The following is a 21,201-nucleotide window of genomic DNA, read 5'->3' as shown; positions in this document are numbered from 1 at the left end:
GCCTCTAACATACATCCATGGGAGCCTCTAACATACATCCATGGGAGCCTCTAATGCGGGGCTCTGCAGAGGGCAAAATAGTGGCAAATAGCAAATAACCCTAACCCTAACTCTATATGGAAGATAAGGAAGAGGATTAGGGCCACTGAAAAAAATGTAAAAAGTTAACTGATTTTTACATTTTATTTCAGCTTAAAATGGGGGGAAAAAAAAATAATAATTCTGACTTCTTTCTCAGAATTCCTACTGACTTTAATCTCAGAATTCTGACTTTTTTTTCTCAGAATTCTGACAGCTAACAAACATGTTAGCATCAAGCCGTATCCATGTTTGATTTAGAGACTAAACTAGCTCTCTTGTTTTAATCACCTTCTGCTTTTCTATTAATGAAATACAGTAGCATCACCAGGGACCCCTCGGGCACATAAAAAGTCACCTAATTCCGTCATTTTCCACCAGTGTGTTACTGGCCCTCCCAAACAACTCACATATTTGTCAGTGAAGCTGTGTGCTTCCACATCTCTACCTTCATGGTGCCCATCTACATTAAGATCCAAAATTCTGAGATTAAAGTCAGAATTCTGACTTTTTTCCCCATATTAAACTGAACTAATATTTAAAAATAATTTCATTTTTTTTATAAGGGCCACTGGAAAAAAAAAAAAAGTTAACTGTTGTTTTAATTTAATTAGAGTTAAGCATGGGAAAGTCAGAATTCTGACTTTAATCTCAGAAGTCTGACTCTGAGATTGAAGTTAGAATTCTGACTTTTTTCCCCTATTAAACTCAAATTTCATGAATAAGTCAACTTTTTTAATTCTCTTTCACATTTGTACAAATAGTTCTTAGAAGCTTTAGTGTTTTTATTTATTTATTTATTTATTTTTTACAATATTTGAATTGAATTTTTACAGCAGGATGACATTAAAAGAACCACCAATATATGTTTAAATATATTTTTCTGTCTTTGGTTTAGAGATTGTTAGTTTTTTTTAATTAACAATAACTTTTTGTCTGCATCAAAATGTATATTTCATCTTTATGAAACCTTTTTATGTTTTTTTATTATTATTTTTGAAAGCTGAGATACAAATAAACTGTTGGTTGTTTAAAATTGCAACGGATTTTCTATGGCAGATATATTTTTAAAAAGTGTTTTATTGAAAATTTATAGAATATTTGTGGCTCTAAATGACTTTTACTTAGCTTGACTCAGGGCAAAATGACACTTTGCATTTAAAGGTTGCAGACCCCTGCTCTAACGAATAAGCACATTATTTTGGTAAAAACAACATTTAAGAATTAGGTCACTTGAACTTGAGTCACATCCTCTCTTTTTGAGGTCTATTGAGCCCTACATTTGCAGCAGTAAATATTTTTTATTATTCTTAAAGGGCTTTAGGAGTTTATTATATAAATAATTCTCCCAGAAGCTCATATTAAACAGCCAGGCACTGATGTTCATGATTGCAAAAGTCATGAATAGTCAATAAATGTAAAATTTCACATCATTAAAACTATCACAATATGTTGAATTATTCCGATAGTTGTAGGAATATTTGTTCCATTTGTTTTCAATCATATTAGATCAAGTTAATTTCGCTTTAAATCATTGCTGCGTATTGTTTTGCACTTCAAAGTTTCTACCTAAGAATGGTTTTTAGAAATCCCCCTCAGCAGCAAAGTTTAAACCTTTCCTCTCCACTCTTACCATGCGGACCGCCTTCTAACTTCCTGATGTCAGAAACTAATATTTTCTGCTACCTAAAGTCCACAAGGCCTGATATTTTTAAAGCTCTATTCCATTTTTTTATTTTGTCTTTTTAGTTGTCAACATGAAAATCTTAATGTACATAAACCTTTATTTATTTTAGATGTATACTCTCTAAGTGTGTCTTGTGTTTTGCAGAAATCCCGGATTTTTTGTCAGAGGACGAGTGCCGGGTGGTGATGCAGCTCGCTCAGCTGAAGGGTCTGATGGAGAGTCAGCTGATGGTGCAAGAAGGTCAAGAAGAGCTTGCAAAAGAGCTTGACCTGAGTCCAGAGGAGATCTTTAACCTTCTTGATATCAACCAGGATGAACAGCTGCAGCTTCATGAGGTCTTTGTCAGTTTGGGGATTTAAGAGCAATTCATACCTCAAAGAGTGGTTAACTCACATCATCTTAACTATTGTTGCCTCAAAGATACTGACTCATTCCAGAGTGAGGGATGGAATATGGCTAACTCCTGAGAACCTGCAAGAAATTTATGAGGGGCTCAAAGCAGACAAGGATGGTGACGGTAAGAAACGGTGTCTTTGACTCTTGTGATCACAACAGGGAAATGAGAAATATTGATTAGTTGCAGATAAACCCTAAACAAACTATAACCCTTAATAAGTAAATAATAACATGTTATTCATTCATTATCATACACCTAATGTAAAACCCAAGTTATTACTAATTAGATAAAACCTCTAAATCCTTTTTGTGTTGGCCCTTAAAGGAATAGTACACCCAAAACATGATTAGCCTTCATTTTCTACTCACCCCCATGCTGAACAACACTCTGGAGTACTTTTTTGATATCTCAAATGCATCTGGAGATCTGGGAGGCTTCTTGCTGTCTGCTGACATTCAAATAATGGAGGTCTATGGTGCCCGAGACAGAAAGGTCCATAAAAGTCCACAAAAAACGTGTCAATATTCCTCCATACTGCTCATCCAATGTATTCCAAGTGTCCTGAGTGGGTAGCATCCAGAATTTACTCGAATCGAGGTCATTTAGAATGTTTTTAGAGCATAAACAGTAGTGTATAGGATTTCCTGAAAGCGCGCGCCTGCGAGTTCACGACGCTACGGAAACCGCGGCAGACCAAACCAGATGAAAGTGCGCATTCAGCTCGGCAAAGAACTCATGCTCTTCCTCAACACTGAAGTCCTCAGACATTTTTCTTTCGTTGTTTCTTTCTTCGCTTGCATTATCGGCAGAGCAGACGCTGAATGCGCACTTTCATCTGGTTTCATCTGGTTTTGAATAATTTTATATTTCATTTAATTCAAAATTGTGTGCATTAGAAATGTATGTTTCTCTTTGATTTACTGATTTACGTGTTAGTCGAAGATTTTCTTTAATTAAAATAAAGTCAGTAATTAAAAAAAAAAAGAACGTTTTTGTAGAGATGTGACTTAAAAATCCCCCTATCATTGTGATAGGTTTGCTGAGCCTGGAGGAGTTCCGGCTCCTGAGCAGCGATGCCTTTCAGCGCTTTCTGCTGCAGAGAGGAGTGAAAAGGAGTCAGCTCGTTCGGAACAGTCGGCACACCTGGCTGTATCAGGGCAAGGGAGCCCATCGGGTCCTCCAGGAAATCAAGGAGAGGTGAGCAAGTTAAAATCTTCCTCTGTTGAAGATTCAGCAGTTATTTGTTTAAAGCTAGCCGTTCTTGCTTTAAAGGGTGACTCGCCTCACCCGGCTCCCATCGGCATTAGTAGATCTGAGTGAGCCGCTTCAGGTGGTTCGATATGAGGAGGGGGGGCACTACCATGCCCACCATGACAGCGGGCCTGTCTACCCTGAAACGGCATGCACACACACACGTCTTGCAGCAAACACCTCAACTCCTTTTGAGACCTCTTGCAGGTAAGGTGCTGACAGGAAAGGCTTTAAATTGTTAACTTTTGTGCATCTGCTTGTGTGTTTCTACAGTACATGTGTGCTTGTATGTTCGTCTGCACCATGTGTATGTCAATTTAAACCTGTGTTGCACACTTAGGTACATCACAGTTCTCTTCTACCTGAATTCTGTTGATGGGGGCGGGGAGACCGCATTCCCTGTGGCAGACAACAGGACCTATGATGAAGTGGTGCGTAAAGTGTCAGAAGAGAGTTGTGCAAGGAGTGCATGGTTTTCACGTCTGTGCTAGCTCCCATGTCTGTCAGCTAGTGTTTGTGCTCAGCATGAAAGAAACTGCTTCACTTAGTTCCAGTTTGTGTTTTAGTCTCTGATACAGAATGATGTGGATCTGATGGACACCAGAAGAAACTGTGGCAAGAGCAACCTAAGAGTGAAACCCACCAAAGGAATGGCTGTTTTCTGGTACAACTACCTCTCGGATGGAAAAGGTGCAGAAAATATGGCATATATTTTGTTTTTATCCAAAATTTGACAAAGAATGCATTTGATTTCGAACACCCTCTCCACTTAAAAAGAAAATGCACATGCACAACCCTGTACCCGCTCCAGAGAGGGAACACCTATTAAATGCGTGTGAGAGCGTGCACGAGTCCATTTCTCCTTGTGCACGCTCTGTTTAAAAGTTGCTGTTTGCATCACTCATAAAAGCTTACTTTCCAAAGATTTGCTAGTTTTTTTCACTCTGTCAGGCCGGTAAGTGAAAATTGGGACGAACATGTAAGTGTCATGATGGGTTCTTAGAGTTAAGCCCAAAATGCAGAACACACACGGAAACTGGGTAAAAGTTCAACAGAGTTTATTATGGTTCACAAGCACACGATAAAGAATCTGATCTGGAACAGGTTCAGGGTTGGTTCACTAAAGTCTTAACTGGGACTGGAGACTGTTGGTTAGCAGAGTTCATGGGAAGCTAAACGTCTAGCTTCAAGCTTAGCATGGCAGACCTTGATCTGAGCTTCCAGCTCGCTGCAGAGAACAACAGGGAAAATCCACATAGGATTTCACAGACTGAGCTTCCAGTTCATTGCAGAGAACAACAGGGAATTTCCACATAGGATTCTTCAGGGTGAGCTTCCAGCTCATTGCAGAGAACAACAGGGAATATCCACATAGGATTCTTCAGGGTGATTCCACATAGGAACCTTCAGGTTGGCTCACCAGGGCAGATTAGCAGGTTAAGCTCTCCTAGAGCTTCAGGCTTGAGACTGGTTCCTGTGATGCAGCTCTCCCAGAGCTTTAGACCAGAGACAGGGTTCCAGTGAGGCAGCTCCTCTTGAGCTTCAGACCAGAGACTGGTTTCCAGTGAGGCAGCTCTTCCTGAGCTTCAGACCAGAGACAGGTTTCCAGTGAGGCAGCTCCTCTTGAGCTTCAGACCAGAGACTGGTTTCCAGTGAGGCAGCTCTCCCAGAGCTTCAGACCAGAGACAGGGTTCCAGTGAGGCAGCTCTTCTTGAGCTTCAGACCAGAGACTGGTTTCCAGTGAGGCAGCTCTTCCTGAGCTTCAGACCAGAGACAGGTTTCCTGTGAGGCACAGACAAAGGAGAGATTAGAAATCTGATCTCACACTAGAGACAACCAAGATTCAATCTGAAACAGAGGCTCTGGAAGCTAACCAACTAAGATCAACACTGCGGCGTGGAAGCAAGGTCTGGCAGGGGCTTATAAAGGGGAGGTCTCCTGATGAGAGGATTAACAACAGGTGTGCAGGAAGACTCCAGCCCTAGGAGACCCACGGCGCACTCTGCTGGAGACAGAGGGTAATCTCCAGATCCCAGCAGTAACTCCAGTCCTAAAGGAAAGAAACACAGAACAGAAGAGGATCCTCTGCGCCCTCTGGTGGGCAAGCCTGAGGATCCCAACAGTAAGATGGCCTTACGTAAACATATCACCAGAATGATTGACAATGAGGAGGACCACTTATCTTGATGATCCACCCAGAAAAAGAACATCCTCCACTATACCTTTAAGAGTGAATCAACAAGTTTTTAAGAGCAACTCTAAGCAAGAAGGAAACAGAATATTTTCATCTTGGTTGACCTAGTTACAAGGTGCAACACTATCTTGTAGGAGCAGTGAATGGTGACACATGAAACAAAGAATAAAAACACAGTCATGCTCCTGGTAATCAATAGAGAAAAGTGAACAGACAATTTAATTTAGAGATGAAAAAAAAGCTGCCTTATGATGATCATGCAAAATTATTTTTTTTTACACTTTAAAATGTATGAACAAGCTTAATTATATCCTCATTATTTAGATTTTTTTTTTATTGTTTACCATGCTGTTCATTGTACTACTTACTCTATTTGATATAAATGAGGAAACAACGGTTAGAGTGTTACTGGGATTTCCTGCCTCTTCAGGACAGTTCTTTTTGGCAGATGAGCCCACGTTAAGTTAGCCACTGTCCACACAGCTCAGCGAGGAGAATACAGGAGTTGGTCCTGGGATCACCAGGACCAACCATCACCAGATGCGTCCATCTATGGCTGTACACACCTGCAAAGTGAGAAGCCCTACATGTTGCAATCAAAAGCAAGATCAAAAGGATCTTCTAGATTCCCATTTAGTTTATGAATACTGGCATTATCCTGTATAACAGCAAATATCACCTCTTTTGCATCATCTTTCTCTGTGGGCTGTATAAAATGTATGTTAAAGTATTTTATGTATATATACAGTATTTCTGTGACTTTTCACAGCTTTTTTTTCCCATTTAGAGCAAATTAATGTTTCCCTGCATTTATAAAGTATTAATTATTTTATATTGTTCAATAACTTGATCCACATTTATGTGGCAAAACAGCTTTGAGCTGCAATGAACTGGTACGGCAATCTTTTCTGCTTGAGAGACTCTTAGGCTTGATCCAAATCAGCAAGGACAACATGCAAGGGCTTCTGAGGTCACCGTGATAAGTCCTATCGAATAGTCCAAGCAGTAAGAAAGGATGTAGGAAAAGGAGCCCATATGCTTCCTAAAGTAGTTTTGTTAGCATAGGGAGCCAAGAAGCTATAAACAATCCCAAATCCTTTGTGTGACATGAGGTATAAGCACAGACCACCTCATGGAAAAGAACAAAAATACATCATTTTTAGTGTATAATGTGTGACATAAAAAATGAATGCACCTTCATATGTTTGAGGTTTTATAATAGAAATATCCATTTACTACATTTGTGTAACCTACTTTTTTGTAGTTGTCAGAAGGCTGTAGTCCTACTTTGACAATCAGTCATCCATGTGTGTTTCTGTTGCGTAATGATGCCCAAAAGGCTAAAGGCTGCATAGATCGGACTCATTAAAGTGTTTTTACTGTTGAATCTATAAAAGCTGAATGACAACAAGCTACAAACTAGAGTTAGGGGGTTTGATTTGTTGTATTTGGATTAAGCCTTTGGCTTGCTCAAAGTCCCTTTTACTAATCCTAACATATTTCCACTTCACAAGCTTCCTTTAAGAAGTAGGTTACTTTGTAAAAAGACTGTTTATCTAATTGATATAAATAATAAGAAATACAATATTAGAGACCTTTTATGATTTTTCTTAAAATAACGTCACTGAAAGCTGCTATTGGGTTAAGGTTTTCTAGTAATTAGAGCAGAGACTCTCAGAAGACATGTTTGATTTTTTGATAAATGTCACATTTAATCAAATCAGAGATCCTGTGAACTTTATATCTTGGCTGATACTGCATTTTTCATCTGCTCTACTAAAATAACTTAACCTTTATTTCCTATTTAGATCAGATAATAGCATAATTCTGGCCAAATGTATAATATTGATGATAGAGTGTTGGTTTGTGTTTTTGTTTTCTCATCAGGCTGGGTTGGAGAGCAGGATGAATATGCTCTGCATGGAGGCTGTGTGGTCACCCGCGGGACTAAGTGGGTAGCCAATAAATGGATCAATGTTGATCCAGATTACCAGCGGCAGGCTCGCTTCCAACAGCTGGTTACACAGCTGCCAGATGAAGACAACGACGAAGATCTTATTTTAAATGCAGACGCGCAGAATCCCAGCATCCATCAGGACCTGTAGCTCCTACACCAACACAATCATGTTTCACAACAAAATCATCCTTGTCTTCCTCAATCCAGTGCACAGATTTTTTGGATGAGTTTGCGGAATCATAGTTTATTCAGGGAATGAGTTCACAATGGGAAATAGATGCCTTTGTAGCAACAGTATATTTTGTTTGCTGTTGCACTAGCCCCCCGGGGAACAGTTGTAATTTTCCGAATGTTTCAAATTGTGTAAGATTTAGTGATATCTAGTGGCAAAATTTTCAAGTGCATGCTTTTGAATTTTCCCGTTCCGAATCTCATCTTCCAGACCTGCAGGGTAATGTTCACAGCAGCCAAAAAAAAAATAATCATAAAAATCAGTCAGTGTTTGTCTGTTCCTCTATAAACTCTAGAAACCTGCAAAAAAATCTGTAAAAACATTGCATTCTTTAATTATAGCACAGCATTTCCTACCCTAAAGTTATATATTGCCTTTATGCCAGTAGATTCCTCTAAATGTTACACACCTAAACATTTTTGCATGTATAATCTAAACGGTTTTGCTGTTGTGACGAGCAAACCTTTGCACTACAATACTGCGACAGCTGCCGTTACCAAAAGAAGCTCATGCCTCTCGGTGTGATGCATGATGCCTTGTCTTTGTCTCTTCAGTACAATGATACTGTTTTTTTCTAGAATGCACAATGAATGAAAATGCACATGATGTTCAGAGTTCTTTTTATTCATTTATTTATTTATTAAATTATCAATGAAAATGCACTCTTTCAGTGTTCCTGCACAAAGTAAAATGTAATGAATCCCAACTGTCTCTTGCATCTTTTTTTCTAACAAAGCTTTAAATAATGGCTAAATAACACTTTAGCATGACAACAAAATGAAAGTATAAACATAAGATAAAAGGTTTTAACTGTTTCCTTAAATTACTCTAATGTTGGATCCAAGGAAGCAGACTTTTAGATAGTTTGTTAAAGTGCCTATTATGAGTAATTCTGGCCTTCTGAAGGTAATTAAAGGTTTTGGCTGCTTTTTTTATTTATTTTATCTTCAGTTCTTGTACCTGCTCATGACAGCAGATTCTGCACTCTGAATTCAAACTGAGGATTGGCAAAGCCAAAGGAAAAATGCTGAAAAAAGCTAGACCAGAAATAACTGCAGCAACATGACTTAAAAATCATGTATTTTCAAGTAACAAGTAACAAAAACCTGATGAAGGATGTAAGATTCATCAACTTTAAGGTTTTTCAGAACCCTTTAAAATCTTCCTTACTGCATGAACTGACCAGTTCAATTTGGATCCTCTTCATCCTTAATTGTTGAAATATAACATTTATATTGGTATTCAGACAGGTTTTTTTTTATTCCCATTTGGATGAGGAGTAGATAAAAGAAGTCGATCTCATTAAATTTAAAATGAAGGGAAGCAGGAAATAACAGCTTTTTCTATAAACATTTTAATGCACTTAATGCCATTAAGAAAATACTTCAGGTACATTTATTTTATAGTTCATACATAAGCCTTTTCAGTTGCCACTATTCTTAACATCATTTTTTCTTTGTCAAAAGAGTATTTTCTAAGTTCTCTAGATATTCAGCATTTTCACATTTTATTTGATATCATATAATTGCATTAAAATTTATTTGGTTAAGCTTTTATAATTCTTATTTCCATCTGGGTTGCAAGTAATATATTTTTTGCTTAAAATACTGTTTTGGAGAAGTTTTAACATCTAAATTTAAGCAAATTTTGTCTTTTGGAGATCTGCTAATCATTAATACTGGACCTAATGATCAGATCTTAAACAGGTTAGGTTTGGTGCAATGTAAAATAACTGCGCTCGTTTGTTCTGTGAGGATAAGAGGCTATTTAAATCAAATAAATGAAGTTAAGAGCTTGATAAGAAAGACCTTTTAATGGAAATAAACAGGTAACTAAACAAAAAGAGTTACAAAGAAGTCACCTAAAAAATCCTTCAGAAAGGCACTAAAGAAAAAAACATCTTTAAATTATTACAAACCTCTAGCTGAAAGGAGGCCAAATAGAGAGAAATAAATTATGACTCAAGACTTTTGCTCTAAGTTTTCCATCATAATCCTAATACTTATGTTAACATCACTGTATGTGCTCATTTTTCCATCAGATTTCACCGTCTGTGATGTTTCCTTCGTATCCATTTCTTTTATAGTCTTATGATGCTCCTGTTACAGTTTTGTGCCGATGTAAAAGGCCTGTAACAAAAAAAAACAGTTTTAATAAAGTAAATATTTTAGCTACTGGAAAATGTTACACGGCTGATGAATGATGAGATATTTATGCATCATTTCTGAATTTATCAAATGCAGCCTGTGAATGAGCTTCACCTGTAATGGGTCGTATCTAGGGAGTGATGCTGCTCCTCGATGGTTGAGGCAGTGAAGCACAGCATCGTGTACAGACACAAAAAGATGTTCTTTTCCTATCGTATCAGAGAAGAAGTCACCAAGCTCTAGTTGTTGTACAACAGATGCTGTAAAGAAGAATATTGAAAAGGAATCAGGAAACAAAAATGCAATTATTGAAGTGTTTGTTTTTTTATGATCTTTCACCGACCTTGACAACCAGAAATGTAGATATCCACATCAATCTCTCCGAAGTCTCGGAAAATCTGTAACCACAGGAATAAGTGGACAATGTTCTTCATTCGACCCTCTTTATTTTAAGATATTCTTGGTAATAAACAGAGCAAGGTTAAATTCTGCAATCAATCAATCTATCTATCTATCTATCTATCTATCTATCTATCTATCTATCTATCTATCTATCTATCTATCTATCTATCTATCTATCTATCTATCTATCTATGTGTGTTTGTGTGTGGGGGAGACAATTACATATTTTTGACATGTCAGTACCCAGCACATGTACCCAGCATAAAACAACGTTGTACAATCCAGATCTAGTACCGTAATATACAGTCTGACATGCTCCAAAAAAACAGTTCATTTAATAACAAACTGACAAACTGGTGAATTCTGTGTTACAAAGTAACTTCCAGCAGAAAAAGGTTTAGCGTAAGCATCCCTCTGCTGTAATCAGCCAAGAAAACTAAGAAAAACCACAAGCACTAAAATATGGGAAAGAAAACCAATCCACAGCGTAGACGAATGTTAAGGCTTTGTTTGGAACTTCCTCAAGGCAAGAAAGCCAGTTAAGGTAAGAAGCCAATGTTGTTTTGTTTTTAACTAGGTCTGTATCATGCACCTAAACCCTTAATGAAGATATCAGACGATAAATACACAGAAAATACAGCTCTGCATAGAAATCTGCCCAGTAAGTATGGGCCCCAGGATCCTCCAGGCACAGTCAGACATCAATTGCTCAGACAATCCTGACCTTTTCCAGACATAGCATGGGGACTCAAGATTTATAGCATTATGGCTAGAGTTTGTTTCCTCTTAGAAGCAGTCTGATGTTTGTTTTTCATTGCTCAGGCTGAACTTACAATGAACCATGTAAGAGAAATAAAAACAATTATCAGTTCTAAACTCAAGACACCAATATAACTGAATATTGCTGAGTCAGTGATACAGTAAATTTTACAGTGCCTTGTCCAGGAAAACAGGCACATGTACTAATGAATCTTTATGGAAATAGAACACTGGGAGAAAGCATAAAGTTAATGGCAGCAATAGCTCAGTCAATGAACCTTTCCAGTAAAGAGTACAGTCAAATACTTTTATTTCTTTATCACTTACATTTTTCAGTGTCTCTATGGCCACTGTGTCAATGAAGTTAGCTGTGGATAGGTCAAGGATAATGGAATGAATGTCCCAGGTCCACTTGCCCAGAGAACCAAGAGACACTTGTTCTAGATCCCGGCTCAGAGTGTCCTCACTACTAGAGCCCAGAGTGATGGTGTCCCCATCCTGCAGCTCTGACATCCAACTGGTGCTGTCCAGATCTCCTCCTTTAAGATACTCCATCCTGGAGTGACACTCAGGCGTCCGAGGAGTGGTTGGGATCACAAATACAGTTCCGTTCTCCTTCTCGGTCCAGCTGTGTTCTTCCTTCTCTGCAGCTGTCATGTCTATACATGTGTCAGACCAGCTATCAGCCTCCTCCACTGAGATCTCTGGAGGTTGAGGTTGATCTTTAGCTGCTTTTTGTGTCTTTTTCTGAACAATCAGAGGAAGAGGAAGAAGGTCCTTTTGATTTTGAGCTGTCATCTACCTCAAAAAAGAATTCAAATAATAAAACTAAAAGAAAAAATCCATGTTTATGCTGAACATTCCTCACCTCTCCTTTAGCCTTTCTCTTAGCTCGCCTTTCTGCTCTCATTTCCTTTCTCCTTTGTTTGGCTTCCTGCCTTCTCTTATAGATGATCATTTTACTGATGTCAAGCCCACTCTAGAAACATATGGAAATCAAATCAAGATTTCAGTTAGACAAGAGGACCAAGAAAATATTGCTCTATTAAAGTTAGAAAACTTAAAAGAGCACCAAACTATATAAAAAACTATTTAGCTAAGCAAACATCTAATTTCTTTATTTCTTCTAAACTTAATTTCACACCAGTAATAGTGTTTATTTTGCATATTCATTCAAAATGGAAATTATCATTATTTTTCTAATAAGTAATTTTAGAAAAAATAATCATATTCACATTTAAAAACTAATATTCAGAATATTAAAAAAGGAATTAAGGAAAATGTATATTTTCCACAACGTGAAACTTAATAAGAAGTTCATAAGTCAAATTTGTGAATTTATAGAGCAAATCTGTATAGTCTGAACTATGAATGAATGAATGGATGAATGAATGAGTGATAAAGTACTTCCTTGACATAGTCAGAAAACACAGTAAAAGATAAGATAAGATAACCATAAAGGTCCAAAGACACAAAAACCATATAAAAAAGGAAGCTATTAAGTCATAAAAGTTGAGGGTATAAAACTGCACACAAGAAGTCTAAGAGCAACCAAAGCCAGTATGCATTTTCTAATCATATACCAAACTAAACAAATTGTTCTATAACTTTAAATAATAGTATCATGAGCAGAAAAGTCCAGAACCTCTTAACATGTCAAACAGAAAAAAAAAGCAGTTGTTAGTGTCAGGCTTTCTGGAAGTGGAAGAATTTCTTGTGACTCAAGCTGGTGTTTTACAAGTACACGAGAACCTAAGCTGCTCTGGGCTTGGTGTCCTTATTGCAGTGTTATAACTACCTCATCTGACAGAGGGGTGGAAAACTCAACATTAAAAGTGTTGTTTTTGTGCCCCTTGACCTGCAAGACACGTTTGCAGATTTGCAGAAAGAGACACCACTGTAACCTATTCCTGTTTTTGACTCAATCATTGTATCAACTGTATTGTATCAATATGAAGGGGACCAGTCCTTCATTGGGTGCCACATGTGTTTTGTGGATCTAGAGAAGTCTTTCAACCGTGTCCCTTGTAGTGCCCTGTGTTATGGGGTGTCTGCTCTCTGTATGACTGCAGGAGGAGCTTGGTTCTCATTGCCGACAGTAAGTCAGACCTGTTCCCGGTGCATGTTGCTCTCTGCCAGGGCTGCCCTTTGTCATCGGTTCTGTTCATTACATTTATGGACAGAATTTCTAGACGCAGCCAGGGACCAGAGGGTGTACGGTTTGGGGAACTCAGGATATCATCTCTGCTGTTTGCAGATGATGTTGCCCTATTGGCCTCATCAAACCACGAGTTTCGGCATGCACAGGGGCGGTTTGCAGGTGAGTGTTGGGCGGCCAGTATGAAGATCAGCACCTCCAAAACCGAGGCTAGGGTTCTCCACCTGAGAAAGGGGGACTCCCCTCTTCAGGTCGGTGGAGAGTCATGGTCTAAAGTGGAGGAGTTCAAGTATCTCGTTGACTTGATCATGGGTGAGGAACGGATGGAGTGTGAGATCGATAGACGGATTGGTGCAGCTTCGGCAGTGATGCAGCCGCTGTATCAAACTGTCATGGTGAAGAGGGAGCTGAGTCAATTTACAGATTGATCTATGTTCCCACCCTCACCTATGGCCTAGAGATCTGGGTGATGACTGAAAGGACAAGATTACCAATACAAGTGGCAGAAATGATTTTCCTTTGCAGGGTGGCTGGGCGCACCGTTCAAGATTGGGTGAGGAGCTCAGTTACCCGGGAGGAGCTCGGAGTAGAGTCGTTGCTCCTCCACATCAAAAGGACGCCAGTGAGGTGGCTCGTGCATCTGTTTCAGATGCCTCCTGGTCGCCTCCCTCGGGAGGTGTTTCAGGTGTTTCCTATTGCGAGGAGGCCATGTGAAAGACCCAGGACACGCTGGAGGGACTATGTCTCTGAGCTGGCCTGGTGTCGCCTCAGGGTCCCCCGAGAGCAGCTGGAAGAAGTGTTTGCGGATTGGGAAGTCTGGGCATCTCTGCTCAGAAGGCTGCCTAATATATATATATATACTATAAAGATTTAGTGAAAACAGGCAAAACCTTTCAACAACCTTATCTATACTACCACAGCTGTTTTTTGTGTTGTTTTCATACAATCTAAAAAAGCCCCAGAAAACATACAAGATAGAAAAAACAAGGCTTGATTAGGATATTATCAACACCTTTAGAATAAAAATAGAGAAATTAATTTGTCTATGTTAGTCAAAATATTATATTAGTTGAAAAATAAAAAGAGATTAAAAAATAGGAACAACTCATCAATAATAAAAGAATAATATACTGCAATATTTTTTTGTGGGTATGTTGCTTAGGAGTTTTATTATTTAAAAAATAAACAAAAAGCAGGTGCTCTAAAGTAAAGATACAAGGAGAACCAACCTTCTTTTTTAGAGCCTCCAGGTAGAGTTCGGCATTGGCAAAATAAACTGTGGCAGATGAGCGGAAGATAGTAACACCTGGGACCTTTTTAGCCTGTCACATATAGAAAGGATGTTGGCTTGTTTTTTAAGCAGGAAAAAACAAATCTAGTTTTAGTTCTTTGTTTTTCAGCCTCACCTCTCTGTGTGTCTCCATGTCCACATAGAGTTCTGTACCAGGAACATTTCCAAGAACAGAATATGTTGGCCTGAATATCAGAAGTTAAAACATTAGTTGTGTGTTGATTTTTTTTAATAGAATAGAAAATCCTAAATAGTGAACATAACAGTAAAGAGTAAAAAAAAAAAAAACTGAACTGTAATATCTGGTAAGGTGGAGAAAAAATCTTACATCTGAGTCCTAAAAATAACAGTGAACAGAGCAAAGACAATGGATGCAGCCAGACCCAGGTCCAGATTCAGCAGCATTGTTGACACCCAGGTGACTAACCAAACCAACTGGGGGAAGCAGAAATAGGAAGATCCGTCATGATGGCACTCAATTATAAAAAAAAAAAAAAATCCCTTTCTGAGTCATTAGTATCTCACCAGGTCGACTTTGTTTCTCCTCCACAGTGTAACAACATCAAGGTACTGTTTGAACATGCCCTTCAAATTCACAAGCACAATTGATGCGAGGACGGCCTAAAACAACACAGTTAATTAGACTTTACAAACACTGCTGTCCTGGATATAAACTGGTAATCGTATTTGAGTATATAAATATAGAAGGAAACCAACCTTTGGCAGCTCCTGGAATAGCACCCCAAGTTTCAGTATAGTCACCAGAACAATCAGAGCTGAGGCCACTCCAGCCATCTGCAAACATGTTACATGGCTTAGTTGTACGAAAAAAATTCAATGAATAGGATTATGGCTTGATTTGAAGCAATAATTTCTCTTTTTTTTTCTATGTTAAATGTTACAGTACTTGTTCTATGAGTGTGAACCAGGAAAGTCCAATCTGCACAGTTTAGTTCGTTGTGCAGGTTGGACTCACTTGATTCAAGGGCTGGCCAGAACAAATGCATGGCATGGTGATGACTTGGCGACTCCACAATTCCATTAAATAGGTCAAATGCAAGATGTTAAGTGAAGATGACAAAGCCACCAAACGTTCTTCGGGAAATACTTTTGAAGAATGCCAAGGCTTCCCGAGTTTTGTTTAGATTTTTTTTCTGATCCTCTTTTCTTACTCTATTTCATGTTTGCAGGTTGCTGCTGTTTGGCTAAGGAACCCGGAAGTGAACACATGCTACACCCTGTATCGAAATAACTCTAGGTTTGAAAGATGAAAATGGAGAGTTTCCACCAGTGCAAATAAGAACGATTTAATTTCACAGCAAATTTCTTGCTTCTTGCTTTATGGCAATAGACTAACTAAGATTCAGATCAATCTATAGTTTCTTTGATTCAAAAGGTTACCATTTCAGATATAATCACTTATATTCTGCACATCTTGTCGTGGATCCTGATTTTTAACTTTATGTAGCTGTTTGTATTCTTTCTGTTCTGGTTTAATTCAGTTTTCTTTATTGCTTTACTGAAGTAGTGTTCGGGTTTAGAGGCAGGAGATTAAAAATCTGAAATCGAATAACCATGATGGCTGTTTTAAGTTAAACCAAAACTACAATTTATATGGTTCAAGCTCGCATCCACACCTCCTCTTCAATATATTTGTGTTGTTTAGGATTGTTCTTTCACTTCAATCATGTTTATAAACCACTTTTAAGGAGCCGACAAGTTTTTAGAAATTTCATCCCAAATCTAAGAAGTATATAAACTAAACTACGTAATGAATAAGTCAGTTTTATTAGATAACTTCCCCAAGCTTTAGAATTCTTTGTTAAATATGTGATTTATTTTTATAAAAAACACCTAAAATACATTCAAAAAGCTAGCTTTATCTGTTTGTATCTAAATACACATATTTGGTTGTTGCTGATGTTGTTTTTATTTCAAGAGTTGCGGAATGATTTAATACGTGAGATGCAGCTAGCAGATTATTTTTCAATCCAGCTGTTTTTCCACCTACTTGAGTTTTGCCGCCAGTGGTTTCCTGAACAAGACTCCGAGACATGGAGGAGCAAACAGAGAAGCACTGGAAGAAGCCGCCCACTGCATTGCTGAGACCCAGGGCCACCAGTTCCTGCACCATGGCAGAGAAGGATGAATGAATGAATGAATGAATGAATGAATGAATGAATGAATGAATGAATGAATGAATGAATGAATGAATGCTGAAAATATTAATCAAAAAAAGCTTCAGGAATTTTATGCAAGAATAGACATTACCTGGTTACTGTCCACCTTGTATCCATGTTTCAGTGCAAATGTCTTTCCTAGTGAAATAGATACAGCATATCCAACGATAGCCAGAGCAAAAGAGTCACCAATAACTTCTCCAAAAAGACTGAGATGAGGCACAGTGGGAGCACTTAAACTGGTGATCAAAGATAAACAAAATAAATGGAACTAGTACAAAAAAAAAAACAACCTCAACAGAAAGAATAGCAGCAAAATACTGACCCACTGGGGATCTCTCCAACTACCGAAACACTGTAGTTGTTGTTTAGATATGTAGTGGAAGATATTAGAGTCGCTGCAACAATCTAAAGGGGTTATATGACATGAATTAAAAACATACCGGTAAGCATAATTTACACAATTTTTCCATTGCAAAGCATTGTTCCTTAACATAGAGTCAGTCATGTACCAGGTGTGGACCTAATTATTAGCCATAAATCACAAATTCCTGCAGTGAAGCACATTAAGCATTGCTGAATCAGCTGCTTGTTTCCACTGCATCTATACTTTTTGTTTAGTGCTGCATCATCAGCAGCACCGGAACACATTGTATAAACACACACACATTCAAATGTTGTGTCACACTATCCTTGTGGGGACATTCCATTGACTTCCATTCCTTTTATTTACATAACCGTGACCCTTGCCTTAACCCTAGCCAATATCAACACATACCTAACCCTAAACCTAACCTAAACTCAATTCGTACGTTAGTTCTAACTTTACCCTCACGCCAAGAACAGAACTTCCTCTCAGGGGGACCAGTTGTTGGTCCCCACAAGTACCTATAAGTCCCCAAAATGCAGCATATTCCTGGGAAATTGTCACAAACAGGTAACAAAGACATGCATCTCACACACACACACACACACACAGACAGACATAACACGGCATGAGGCTAAAGATTGACTTTATGTCCACTGACTGTGATTAGTTCCACTGGAATGGGCACCGGAAGCCTCGTACTGAGGAACGAGTTCAGCTCCTTCGCTGAAATCAGAAGCACCATCGTCACAGAGCTAACCAGCAGAGTGGGAAGATGAGTTTGAGGCAGGCAGAGGAAAATGTCCTGCAGTGTCTGAAAGTCCCAAAAACACAAAGAGGAAGAAAGGTTGGTAACTAATACAGTAGAGTATCACCTTGGGCTGTTTCATTATTCATTATTATTCACGCTCTGTGATTGAAATAAAAAAAAATAATAAAAAAAAATTTCAAATGTCCTGTAGCACTCTCTTCTCTTCAGCACTTTCCTTATTATTATAGATAAAAAAAAACACCCCACTTTTATCAGAAAATAGGCCAATTTCAATTCAAGTTTAAGAAAAAAAACATTTTAAAATGTAATGTGTTTTCAAACACTCATAGCCCATCTGTGTGACGTTCCATTCAGGTTTTAAATAATGCCTCAGCTCTGAGACTTCTAGCCTGGCAAATTTTTTAACGACATCCTTATAAAAGCAGACTTGGCATATACTTCTGTTTTAGTGCTTTGAGACTTCTGAGCAGCCTTTGATACCATAAATCATACTATTATGATACTGCAACTGGAACATGTACAGTAGGTCTCAAAGGTACATGTACATCCTGCTTTAAATTGCAACCATGCAAGCAGGAATACTTCAGTGTTCATTTAGGGAGGGTTATTCCTATTCTGCATATTGATTCTTCTGCTTTTTGTCTTGAGTATGTTCCTTTTTGGCTCTTTATCTTTAGGAGGCACAATGTTAATTTCTATTATTACACAGCAACATTCTAGCCAACCTGCAAGGTTTTTTTAACTACTCTAGGTGAAATCACGTGCAATAATATGGGAGCTAACTTAGATAAACAGGTTAGTGTTGCTATAAAATCCAGCTACCGAGAAGCCTAATTTTCCTGTAAAAAAAAGTCTTAGGAAACGTAGTGATGCTTTTACTACTTCTTGCTGCAGTGTTTATAAACTGTCAGACACCCCACAACTTGTCAAAACTGACCATAAAAAGCAAATCATGAGCTGGTATCCCCAACTGTATGTTTTTACCAATGTGCTTTGTTATATTTTTACACCTTCTTTATTACTTTTCTTTTTTTTTTTTTATCTTGTTCTGTGTTTTTTCTTCAGTTTAACTACTAAGCATCATTCAGTATTTTATGGAGGCTTCATCAATAACTTTGACATCCAACACATATACATATTTTGTAACCGAATGAAAACAACATTGCCCTGATTTGTTTTTCTACTAAATCTGCATTCAAACGTTGAAAAGTGAAAGAGCCGGAAAGGACTTTTGAGGCATCACAAGGAGATCTTTTGAGATTAGAAACAAAGTCTGACTTGACAGGACTGTTTTCTGAATGACTGGAACAAACAGAGCAATTAAGCCAGAGTGAGTGGATGATACTCACATAAACCTGGGACAGAGGGCCACTAAACCGTCTCGGTGAAACTCCAAATAAGTACTTGAGCTGCGCCACTACAGCGTGTGCAGCAGCAGCTGATGTGTAAGCTCTCACCAGAGGCTTAGATAGATATGTTCCCACAAATCCAAACTTTATAACACCTAAAAAGACCTACAGGAACACAGTCATTTATGTGGTTAGGTAGCTTCAAAGCAGAATTGGAGACTTTTCTCATATTATCTGGGCTGTTTTACAAACCTGAATAAGTCCTCCAAGAAAGGTAGTAGCGGCTGCCACCTGCACCCTGTAGGAGTCCCTGGCCGCTATGTCTACCTCTGAAGTTAAGTTGGTCCCATTTTTAGACATAAAAATCTCATCTGGAGCAACTCTCTCTATCACGCTGCCCACCATGATGCTGAGGACAGTGAATGTACCTGAAAAAATACATTTAAATTCAAATTATGAGCTAAACAGGTTTATTTGAGTTGTTTTTTAGTTTTTTAATACAACATAAATATATATATATATATATATATATATATATATATATATATATATATATATATATATATATATATTACATCAGAAGTAGTTTTGATACATTCTAAATAAACAATTGCAGGTACATACATTTCTTTTAGATTTATCTCAACCTGCATATGTTAATTTAATGACTTTATGCTTCTTTACATGCATTCACTCAAATCCCTTAATAAATAAAAAAACAAAATAAGATTCAGAAGACAAAGATTAAGCTTTTTAGATTGAAGCTTAGAGCTACAATTTGGATCCTCAACATATGGATTATAAATCAATCATATCTTGTGCAATGTGTTGTTTAATAAATCTATTTTAGCCAAACTTTAAGTAGGAATTTCACAAATTCATCAAAAAGGCTGAAAGGTTTTCCCAAAGTATTGTACTTACCAATGGAAATATGTCGAGATGTTCCAAAAAGTAAGTAAATTAAAGCTGGATAGAGAGATGTGTAGAGCCCAAATACAGGCGGTACAGAAGCAAGTAGTGCATATGCCATACCTGTGCAGGGAACATGCTTTGTTAGTTTGATCCAAAACAACCTGATGAATAAATGTTCTAATAGTTGTGTCTAGCTGTGTCGTTCATTCTAGCTAAGATCATTTCACTCATTCTGGATGATTCTCATACCTTGAGGCAGGTGCATTATCCCAACGCTGATGCCTGAGACCAGGTCGGGCATCCCATAGTCCCATACTGAGTACTTTGGCAGCCAGTACAGCACAGGAACGCTGCTCAATACACTTCTCTTAAGTTTAGGAAGCGTGCATCTATGAAAGAGGAAATTTACCTTTTCAAAAAAACATTAACTGCAATTAATTTAAAATAGAGACTTTAACACAAGCTGTTTACCTCAATGACTTTTTCAAATACCCAGTTAGAGGTTTGTTGATCTCTGAGAGTGTTTTTCTCTTTGTTAGCTCTTCCAGTTTCTGCTCATCCAAGACTTCCCTCTCCACTCTGTATGTCTCAGATCCTGGTCTATAATCCATTTGAGCGTCAGATGCACAACCGAGATTTAACAAAATATGCCGAAGGCTGCAAGCTCTTAGCAAAGCTTGATAGAACCCTGGATATGCTGAAAGCACAGCTGTATCTGCTTTTATACTGTATGCAGCACTGTGTAATGGTTAACTGCAGACAGGATGTTATGGGCAGAGTTATTGAAAATAATGAATGATCAGAACAGGTAGAGGATGTCCTAAACAAAAACAAAAAATATAATCTCTTTTGAGTTTAGATGACTTTGTTTTTCCATTCTGGGTATTTTTCCACTCAACAACAAAAATGAAGGCAATGAAACATACCCTACATTAAGCAACCCTTATTGAATAATTAACCTTAAAGAATTTCCTATCCAAAAGTGGGTTCTCCCTGCTACGTCATAAACATGGATCTAAAGACATTTGTTATAGTGATGAGGTTTAAACTTTATTGTTCAAACTTTAA

The 21,201-nt window shown here is 37.9% G+C and overlaps 2 protein-coding genes across 2 annotated transcripts; one reads left to right on the top strand and one right to left on the bottom strand.

Moving 5' to 3' along the window:
- Positions 1-1,874: 1,874 nt before the first annotated feature.
- p4htm (prolyl 4-hydroxylase, transmembrane (endoplasmic reticulum)) lies at positions 1,875-8,483 on the top strand (the record flags this gene model as incomplete). The annotated part of the gene is made up of 7 exons (XM_038287793.1): positions 1,875-2,100; positions 2,186-2,282; positions 3,197-3,359; positions 3,435-3,620; positions 3,754-3,844; positions 3,980-4,103; positions 7,495-8,483. Coding segments are annotated over 7 exons (1,105 nt in total), but the record flags the coding sequence as incomplete, so codon positions are not given.
- Positions 8,484-9,590: 1,107 nt separating this feature from the next.
- Positions 9,591-20,839, bottom strand: slc26a6l (solute carrier family 26 member 6, like). The gene is made up of 19 exons (XM_038287960.1): positions 20,605-20,839; positions 20,383-20,522; positions 20,143-20,253; positions 19,474-19,649; positions 19,222-19,386; positions 17,762-17,914; positions 17,059-17,141; positions 16,825-16,972; positions 16,565-16,678; positions 15,271-15,348; positions 15,079-15,174; positions 14,882-14,988; positions 14,669-14,738; positions 14,492-14,584; positions 11,973-12,083; positions 11,432-11,851; positions 10,287-10,341; positions 10,058-10,203; positions 9,591-9,925 (listed from the first exon to the last, which is right to left on the bottom strand). Exons 1-19 carry the CDS (start codon positions 20,742-20,744, stop codon positions 9,899-9,901), a joined length of 2,433 nt encoding a protein of 810 aa, XP_038143888.1. The 5' UTR covers positions 20,745-20,839; the 3' UTR covers positions 9,591-9,898.
- Between the last annotated feature and the right edge of the window lie 362 nt (positions 20,840-21,201).

This window comes from Cyprinodon tularosa, unplaced genomic scaffold (assembly GCF_016077235.1).
Source record: "Cyprinodon tularosa strain WSP-4 unplaced genomic scaffold, ASM1607723v1 ctg1064, whole genome shotgun sequence".
Classification (NCBI taxonomy): domain Eukaryota; kingdom Metazoa; phylum Chordata; class Actinopteri; order Cyprinodontiformes; family Cyprinodontidae; genus Cyprinodon; species Cyprinodon tularosa.
This window is presented reverse-complemented; position numbering and strand designations above follow the sequence as displayed.

Coding starts and splice junctions, on each gene's coding strand:
- slc26a6l (XM_038287960.1), bottom strand. CDS start 20,744: ATGGATTATAGACCAGGATCTGAGACATACAGAGTGGAGAGGGAAGTC. Junction 20,523..20,604: donor TATTTGAAAAAGTCATTGAG/GTAAACAGCTTG, acceptor CCTCTTTCATAG/ATGCACGCTTCCTAAACTTA. Junction 19,387..19,473: donor TTCTTGGAGGACTTATTCAG/GTTTGTAAAACA, acceptor GTGTTCCTGTAG/GTCTTTTTAGGTGTTATAAA.